Genomic DNA, 10,010 nt, shown 5'->3' with positions numbered 1-10,010 from the left:
GCTGTCTTGAGTTTCCTATCATTTCTACAACTCTTATTTTTTTTGTGATAGAGTGATTGGAGCACATACTTGTTGGTCACAAAAAACATTCATGAAGTTTGGTTCTTTTATGAAAATGTGAGCAAATCTGCTGGGTCAAAAGTATACATACAGCAATGTTAATATTTGCTTACATGTCCCTTGGCAAGTTTCACTGCAATAAGGCGCTTTTGGTAGCCATCCACAAGCTTCTGCTTGAATTTTTGACCACTCCTCTTGACAAAATTGGTGCAGTTCAGCTAAATTTGTTGTTTTTCTGACATGGACTTGTTTCTTCAGCATTGTCCACACGTTTAAGTCAGGACTTTGGGAAGGCCATTCTAAAACCTTAATTCTAGCCTGATTTAGCCATTCCTTTACCACTTTTGACGTGTGTTTGGGGTCATTGTCCTGTTGGAACACCCAACTGCACCCAAGACCCAACCTCCGGGCTGATGATTTTAGCTTGTCCTGAAGAATTTGGAGGTAATCCTCCTTTTTCATTGTCCCATTTACTCTCTGTAAAGCATCAGTTCCATTGGCAGCAAAACAGGCCCGGAGCATAATACTACCACCACCATGCTTGATGGTAGGTTAGGTGTTCTTGGGATTAAAAGCCTCACCTTTTCTCCTCCAAACAAGTTGTTGGGTATTGTGGCCAAACAGCTCAATTTTTGTTTCATCTGACATCACATGGACAAAGATAAGACCTTCTGGAGGAAAGTTCTGTGGTCAGATGAAACAAAAATCACACAAATTCCATAAATAATCTAAATTTGGAACACAGCATCATAGTTTTCACAGCTTTTTGGTTGTTAGAGGTAGAAAGTGTTTTAAAGTAAAGTTGTAATTCTTTTTTAAAGGCACAAAAACAGGTTGGGTATTGAGAAACGCACATTTATGAATATAAAACTTAGCCAATGGTATAATGAGGTTGCAAAGGTAAAATTCCTTTTGAATTTTTTTTTCATACTGTGTAAATCCAAATAGCACATCTTTAAAACAAAGCTCAAATTTGTCATGAATATTGTCCAGGATGAAACGACAAGATGCCCTGCCATAGTGATCGAGTGCTTTCACAAGTCCATTCATTTTCAAGATAATCTTACTCATCTCACCTTATGAAATATAACTTACTTCACCAAGTATTATTTATTTATTTATATTTTTATTACTTATGGAGTATATTGTGAATAAATTGAGAACAGGAAGTGAACAAAAGTTTTAGCGACTGCTATGTAAAGGAAAAAGGGTAGGATTGAATAAGCTCTGCTTCTTCCTACTCCTTTTTCGAACATGTTGAATAGTGAAACTGGAAATAGTGATGTATCATGTTGTATGCATGCATGTTCCAAATAAACTCAAACTCAACTCAACTCAAAACAGGTGGTAAACAGTCTCTGGATGCATGTTACATAAGGCAGTGTTTTTCAACCACACTAGTGTTCCGTGAGATACAGTCTGGTGTGCCGTGGGAGATTATGTAATTTCACCTATTTGGGTTAAAAATATTCTTTGCAAACCAGTAACTATAGTCTGCAAATGATGTGTTGTTGTTGAGTGTCGGTGCTGTCTAGAGCTCGGCAGAGTAACCGTGTAATACTCTCCCATATCAGTAGGTGGCAGCAGGTAGCTAACTGCTTTGTAGATGTCGGGAACAGGACAGGGGGAGGCAGTGTGCAGGTAAAAAGGTATCTAATAGTTAAACCAAAAATAAACAAATGGTGAGTGCCCCTAAGAAAAGGCATTGAAGCTTAGGGAAGGCTATGCAGAACGAAACTAAAACTGAACTGGCTACAAAATAAACAAAAAGAGAATGCTGGACGACAGCAAAGACTTACTGTGGAGCAAAGACGGCGTCCACAAAGTACATCCAAACATGACATGACAATCAACAATGTCTCCACAAAGAAGAATAGCAACAACTTAAATAGTCTTGATTGCTAAAACAAAGTAGATGCGGGAAATATCGCTCAAAGGAAGACATGAAACTGCTACAGGAAAATACCAAAAAAAGAGAAAAAAAACACCAAAATAGGAGCGCAAGACAAGAACTAAAACACTACACACAGGAAAACAGCAAAAAACTCAAAACAAGTCATGGCGTGATGTGACAGGTGGTGACAGTACACCTACTTTGAGACAAGAGCTATATTGATGCATGCTTGGTTATGGTTTAAAGTCATATCCAACAATTGCGACAACGACTTTTTACTGTCGACTGAGTTTAATTTTTTAATGATTTCTGCTGGTGGTGTGCCTCCGTGTTTTTTCAATGCAAAAAATGGGCCTCGGCTCAAAAAAGGTTGAAAAACACTGCCGGTGCAGGTAACATCCATGTCCTTCTTGTAAATAAATGATAAATGGGTTGTACTTGTATAGCGCTTTTCTACCTTCAAGGTACTCAAAGCGCTTTGACACTACTTCCACATTTACCCATTCACACACACATTCACACACTGATGGAGGGAGCTGCCATGCAAGGCGCTAACCAGCACCCATCAGGAGCAAGGGTGAAGTGTCTTGCTCAGGACACAACGGACATGACGAGGTTGGTACTAGGTGGGGATTGAACCAGGGACCCTCGGGTCGCGCACGGCCACTCTTCCACTGCGCCACGCCGTCCGTATGGAACCATCTCAGTCTTTACAGGGTAATTAATAACATGAAGGATTTTGAAAGAAAATCTCTTTGACTTTGTTAATGTCGACACAATGACGGGCAGAAGCGTTCCTGCGCGCGCGCGTGACGTCACGTCCGTCTGCGAAGCCTCGCCTTCACCCAGCAGTAAAAGCACGAAATAAATGCACGATATGAACGCAGCAAAAGGAAGTGTGTGTGTGAAACAAATTAGCCCTGAGCTCTTTTTAAAGGCTGCAAATGAGTTTGCTGGCAGCAAAGTTCAGCAAGCAGCCGCCACAGCCAAGTGTGTAATGAGGTGAGAGAGTGAAACACACACTCAGGCAGGGAAAAAAGGGAGAAAATGGTCCTCTTTTTAACACACGCACACACACACACACACACACACACACACACACACACACACACACACACACACACACACACACACACCACACACACACACACACACACACACACACACACACACACACACACACACACACACGGTATTTGAAGTGTTCAAGGCTGTGAAAAAGGGTGATTAAATGTTTTGGCAGCATAAATGAATACAACCAATTCGGAATCGGCGATTAACAATGTGTCTTTCTATTCTTTTTTTAAAAAGATTTAGAGCAGATTCTACATTGGTGTGACATATTTAAAATATTTCACTGTACACACACACAGAACTCCATTTATGTCATGCACACAAACAATGCATTCAATAAGAATAATCACTCTTTAATTACTGCGCACTAACAAAGGCGGAGGATTTGGGGGCCGTTTTGTGTTTTTTTAAACAGGCTAGAGGTGTCAAAGTCGTTTTCACTGAGGGCCACGTCACAGTTATGTTTGGCCCTGGAGGGTTTGCTTGATTGATTGATTGAAACTTGTATTAGTAGATTCCACAGTACAGTACATATTCCATACAATTGACCACTAAATGGTAACAACCGAATACGTTTTTCAACTTGTTTAAGTCGGGGTCCACGTAAGGGCCGCTTCTAACAATGAATACTATTATTACACAATTTTTTTAAATGCATTTTATTAGTAGATTTAAAAAAAAAAAAATTTAAAAAAAAGTTTAAAAAAAATGGTAAGTTGCAATAATTACACCTCAATATGTAATGTATTTTACTGTAAATGGAAAAACAGTACAGCTGTTTTATTGTTAAAAAAAACAAAGGCAGCTCAGTTGCCAGAATTTTACTGTGAAATTGACATTTTTTTTTTTTTACTGTAAATAAAAAAAAATGCAATTTTACAGTAAAATTTGGCACCTGAGCTGCCAGTTTGTTTGTTGTTGTTTTTTTTTGTTTTTTTTACCGCAAATTAACAAGTGTAGATTTTTCAGTGTATTACTGTAAATACCAAAACGGCACCACAGTTTATTACAGTAAAAAAAAAAAATACAGTTTTTTTCATTGAGAGAAAAATGCTGTAAAAACCACAGTAAATTTCAAAATGTTACCATGAAAAATCTATTGCTACTTTTACATTGCACAATTTGATGGATAACTTTCTTTGAAATCGTTATTATTAGTATTTATCTCTATTAAATAAAATTATTTGAATGTTTGATAATATATTTTTGCATAATAAGACAATATTTAAGTTACTGTAAATGCCAAAGCGGCACCACAGTTTATTACAGTAAAAAAAAAAAAAAAAAAAAAGGCTTTTTAAAACGCCACTGTACGGACTGGTACACGAACGTAGGGAGAAGTACCAGAAGTATTTCGGTGCCCCTCCCGAAAATCTCCCGGGGCAACCATTCTCCCGAATTTGTCCCCATATCCACCCAGACAGCAATATTGGGGGCGTGCCTTAAAGGCACAGCCTTTGCGTGCCGGCCCAATCATATAATATCTACGGCTTTTTCACACACACAAGTGAATGCCATACATACTCGGTCAACAGCCATAGAGGTCATCGAGGGTGGCCATACAAACAACTTTAACACTGTTACAAATATGCGCCACACTGTGAACCCACACCAAACAAGAATGACAAACACATTTCGGGAGAACATCCGCACCGTAACCCAACATAAACACAACAGAACAAATACCCAGAACCCCTTGCAGCACTAACTCTTCCGGGACGCTACAATATACACCCCCACTACCCCCTACCAAATTCCAAGCTGCTGTTTTGAGGCATGTTAAAAAAAATAATGCACTTTGTGACTTCAATAATAAATATGGCAGTGCCATGTTGGCATTTTTTTCCATAACTTGAGTTGATTTATTTTGGAAAACCTTGTTACATTGTTTAATGCATCCAGCGGGGCATCACAACAAAATTAGGCATAATATTGTGTTAATTCCACGACTGTATATATCGTATTGGTTGATATTGGAATCGGTAATTAAGAGTTGGACAATATCGGCAAAAAAGCCATTATCGGACACCTCTAATTATGGTGTATTATTTTTTTACACTGGGAAAAAAAAAAAAAAAGTAAAGATAGAGCATTTACTCATGAACCACTGCCGTCCAAATCCTGAAATGTGATGTCGTCCTCCCGCCTGGGTTTAATCAAACGTTCCGACACGGCTCTGAAATGCGTCTATTTATTCACCAACACGCCATTGTATTGAAAGACACACGCAAAGCAAACACAGGCTGTCAGTCAAACGCGAACACAAAGTGCCTCCAGTCAGGCGGGCGGACATTCAAAATGGCCGACAGTTGGCGGCGTGCGTGTGTGTGTGTGTGTGTGTGTGTGTGTGTGTGTGTGTGTGTGTGTGTGTGGGAACAGAAGAGAGTGTTTGTGTTGACAGAGAATTTGGCAGTGGCCCAGTTAGCGATCCATACAGGCGTCAAATAAAGACCTCGCTGAGAGGAGATGAGGCCCCGGGAACGTTTGCTTTTTTTCCACGACGGTGGCCTACGCATGTTGCCATCTTGCGAGTCGGATGCGTCAAACAAGTGCAGCTAAGCCACCTGTACCAAATGTTATCATTTTAATTAGAGATGTCCAATAATATCGGCCTGCCGATATTATCGGTCGATAAATGTTTTAAAATGTAATATCGGAAATTATCGGTATCGGTTTCAACCTCCCGATTTTCCCGGGAGACTCCCGAATTTCAGTGCCCCTCCCGAAAATCTCCGGGGCAACCATTCTCCCGATTACCACCCGGACAACATTATTGGGGGCGTGCCTTAAAGGCACTGCCTTTAGCGTCCTCTACAACCTGTCGTCACGTCCGCTTTTCCTCCATACAAACAGCGTGCCGGCCCAGTCACACAATACATGCGGCTTTTACACACACAAGTGAATCCATGCATACTTGGTCAACAGCCATACAGGTCACACTGAGGGTGGCCATATAAACAACTTTAACACTGTTATAAATATGCGCCACACTGTGAACCCACACCAAACAAGAATGACAAACACATTTTCCGCACTGTAACACAACATAAACACAACAGAACAAATACCCAGAACCCCTTGCAGCACTAACTCTTCCGGGACGCTACAATATACACCCCCCGCTACCACCAAACCCCCTGCACCACCATCTCCCGAATTCTAAGGTCTCAAGGTTCGCAAGTATGTTCTAGTATACTCTGGACCAGGGGTCGGGAACCTTTTTGGCTGAGAGAGCCATGAAAGCCAAATATTTTAAAATGTATTTCCGTGAGAGCCGTATAATATTTTTTAGCACTGAATACAACTAGATGCGTGCATTTTTAAGTAAGACCAACATTTTTGGAGTATAATAAGTCTCTTATTCTTTTTAATAACATTGTTATTCTAAAGCTAACCAATAATAAATAAAATACTTCTTACCATTAATGCGACTTCTTGAACAGGTGCGGTAGAAAACGGATGGATGCATTAAAATGCATGAGAATGTTTTATATTTTGAACGTTATTTTTAAAACTGTGATTACCAGCTGAATTATTCATTACTTATCGTGTTAAGCAATGTCAGCTAAGATTTATCTGAGAGCCAGATGCAGTCATCAAAAGAGCCACATCTGGCTCTAGAGCCATAGGTTCCCTACCCCTGCTCTGTACTGAAGCTGTGTGTCTTCATTGTTTTTGTAGCTGTTGTTTTGAGGCATGTTAAAAAAAAAATGCACTTTGTGACTTCAATAATAAATATGGCAGTGCCATGTTGGCATTTTTTTCCATAACTGGAGTTGAAGTTGTTCTCTTATTTTGGAAAACCTTGTTTTTGATTGATTGATTGATTGAAACGTATATTAGTTTTTCAACTTGTTTAAGTCGGGGTCCACGTTAATCAATTCATGGTAAAGTTACATTGTTTAATGCATCCAGCGGGGCATCACAACAAAATTAGGCATAATAATGTGTTAATTCCACGACTGTATATATCGGTATATATCGGAATCGGTAATTAAGAGTTGGACAATATCGGAATATCGGCAAAAAAGCCATTATCGGACATCTCTAATTTTAATGCATTATACTTTTTTTTCCTACCTGCATTACATCGAACAAACCAATTTAAACAGTCATGCAGGTAGAGCAAAAACAGAAAAACCTCTTAAATGCTTAGTATCATTCAATTATTGGTGTGGTATGATGAAAACATTTTATTTTTATTTTTTTTTATTGACATTTATACCTAAATATCAGAGTTTTGTTTTGCAACTCTAGCAGCTACACTATATAGCCAAAAGTATTTGGCCACCCATCCAAATGATGAGAATCAGGTGTCCTAATCACTTGGCCCGGTGTATAAAATCAAGCACTTAGGCATAGAGACTGTTTCTACAAACATTTGTGAAAGAATGGGCCGCTCTCAGTGATTTCCAGCGTGGAACTGTCATAGGATGCCACCTGTGCAACAAATCCAGTCGTGAAATTTCCTCGCTCTTAAATATTCTAAAGTCAACTTTATTATAAGTAAAGTGAAGAGTTTGGGAACAACAGCAAGTCAGCCACCAAGTGGTAGGCCACGTAAACTGACAGAGAGGGATCGGCGGATGCTGAAGCGCATAGTGCAAAGACTTTCTGCAGTCAGTTGCTACAGAGCTCCAAACTTCATTAGACTTAGAGACTTAGACTTCCTTTTTATTGTCATTCAAATTTGAACTTTACAGCACAGATAAGAACGACATTTTGTTACATAAGCTCATGGAAGTGCAGGACAAAAAAGCAATAAGGTGCTTATATAAATAAATAAATATATATAAATAATATATAAATATATATATAAAATAAATACATATATATAAATAAATAAATAGATTACTGTACAGATAAATATATTGCACTTTTTCACATGCATCCACGTTTATGGATGTATGTTATATTGTCTTTTTTATTCCAGCGAGTTCATCCATTTTGGGGGGAGTTGAGGGGATAATTTAATTATGATGTTCAAGAGTCTTACGGCCTGAGGGAAGAAGCTGTTACAGAACCTGGAGGTTCTGCTTCGGAGGCTGCGGAACCTCTTTCTAGAGTCGTGTTGCTTTGCCTATGTCGATACCTATATACTTAAAGTGTTCTAGTACAGTTACCCAATATCATGTCCATTGTCCATACTGCCATACTATTAATATCCTAAATTGGGCATTGGCACAGATGTAATCCGTAGAAGCTGTGATCATATTCTTATAAGATTTTAGTAATAACATAAAACTTGTTCTCATTGTAAATGTTACCATGGATTCAAAGTTGAAGGATTCAAACCCTAGTGTTTTAGCTTTGTAATTTTGAGTAATAAAGAAACCTAAACCATATAGACGTATTGTACCAAATATGTCAGCTTGGTACTAATTACAGTGTATTAGTTTGAACAATTCCTTTGAGAACAGGTACATTTTGCTCATTTTTTCACTTCAATTACTGGTTGGAGAGCATCCTCCAGTCCACATATGGTAACACGGTCTTCAGACTGATGAGACCAAAATTGAGTTTTATTGGCCTGCTGAATTTAATCAAAATAGAAATAAAAAATACCTGGATTTCAACATTGCACAGGATGATTTGTGCTACAGAAAAAAAGGTTAGCATGTTTTTTTTTTTTGCTTTTTGCTTTTACCTGTCAAGGAAACGTAGGTAACATAATTGATATGGAAACAATAACAAAGGTTATTGATGAGATTAACATATATCAGCAACCTATCATTTCAAAACAGGCAAATTCCCAGATAAAATGAAAATAGCAAAAGTCGTACCAATTCATCAGACTGGAGGCAAACGCCAGTTTACAAACTACAGACCTGTTTCTCTACTTCCACAATTTCCTAAAATTATTGAAAAGCTGTTTAACAACAGATTGGACAAAGTCATAAGTAAAAATGAAACATTTAAAGACAACCAATACGGATACAAAGCCAACATTTCAACATCAATGGCATTAATCGAAATAATGGAAGAGATCACCAATGCAATAGATAGCAAAAAATGTGCTGCTGCGGTGTTTATGGATTTAACAAAAACATTTGACACAATTAATCACGGTATCTTAATAAATAAATTAGAAAGGTATGGAATCAGAGGGTTGGTTAACCATTTTTAACCCACTTTATAATTATTTGAAACGACTACCTCTTGTGTTCCTTGTCTAGCTCTGTCTGGAGGCCTTCAAGGCCAGAGCACCTCCTCGGTCAGCTCGGAGATCAAATCGGAGGATGAGGGCGACGAGAACCTCCTGCAGGACTCTAAGCCTTTGGACACCAAGAAGGAAGACCTCGACAGCAAGGATCTCAAAGGAATTGATAGGTCAAGATCTAGGTAACCTCGCCAACCTTCAGACGTTCGCTTACATCAAAACTCTTACTAGGCTGGTTTCCTAAAGCACCTCATCCCTGAGAAAGCCTTCTAGAGTCTAGAGTCAATCTCAACTGAACTGTTGCCGGGCGTTGACAGCTGTCCTATCTAGTCTTTGAAGCATGAACTGAGCCTTCTCGGATGAGAGGTGAAACATCTTCTAAGACAACCTGAACAGTCCAGTTGCGATGAGACTTAAACAACAGACTTAAACAAGGAGGCGCTTGAAGTGGTGAGTGTTTGGGACCCAGCCTCTGGACTTTGATGAAGTGACCAAGTGTGATGAGAAGCAGCTAAATAAACCCCTAACAGAGACTTTTTGCTCAAAAACCACCAGGCAACTCTATTTTTAGACAACATGGTTGCTGTAACTGATTTGAGTTCGGCAAGTGTTTGACTGTTGTCTCCAAACAGAGGTTTCTGGTGGACCAGGAGGTCTTTTACCATCCTGTTTGTCTTGCCATGGTCTTGAGCCTGGTTTTAACTGCTTCTCACACAGCAGAGTAGAGCCAACCCTCAAATTGTTCAAAGAAGTGCTGCGTTGCATTCAAGGGGACTGGAAATAAGCACCAAAAGATGTTTGCTACAGAACTATTTTACTGTA

General features: G+C 39.0%; 1 protein-coding gene across 5 annotated transcripts in view; it reads left to right on the top strand.

The window, feature by feature from the left end:
* Positions 1-10,010, top strand: part of tcf4 (transcription factor 4) — a 563,422-nt gene that overhangs the window by 544,957 nt on the left and 8,455 nt on the right. For 4 of the 5 annotated variants that reach the window (XM_061980823.2, XM_072915343.1, XM_061980825.2 and 1 more), the window contains one exon: positions 9,205-9,370. In XM_061980823.2, coding sequence (XP_061836807.2) covers positions 9,205-9,370 — 166 coding nt within the window. The remainder of the gene's footprint in view (positions 1-9,204; positions 9,371-10,010) is intronic. The other variant, XM_061980827.2, reaches the window with a different exon arrangement.

This window comes from Nerophis lumbriciformis, linkage group LG20 (genome assembly GCF_033978685.3).
Source record: "Nerophis lumbriciformis linkage group LG20, RoL_Nlum_v2.1, whole genome shotgun sequence".
Classification (NCBI taxonomy): Eukaryota; Metazoa; Chordata; class Actinopteri; order Syngnathiformes; family Syngnathidae; genus Nerophis; species Nerophis lumbriciformis.
The sequence above is the reverse complement of the archived record's forward strand: the minus strand, read 5'-3'. Positions and strand labels throughout refer to the sequence as shown.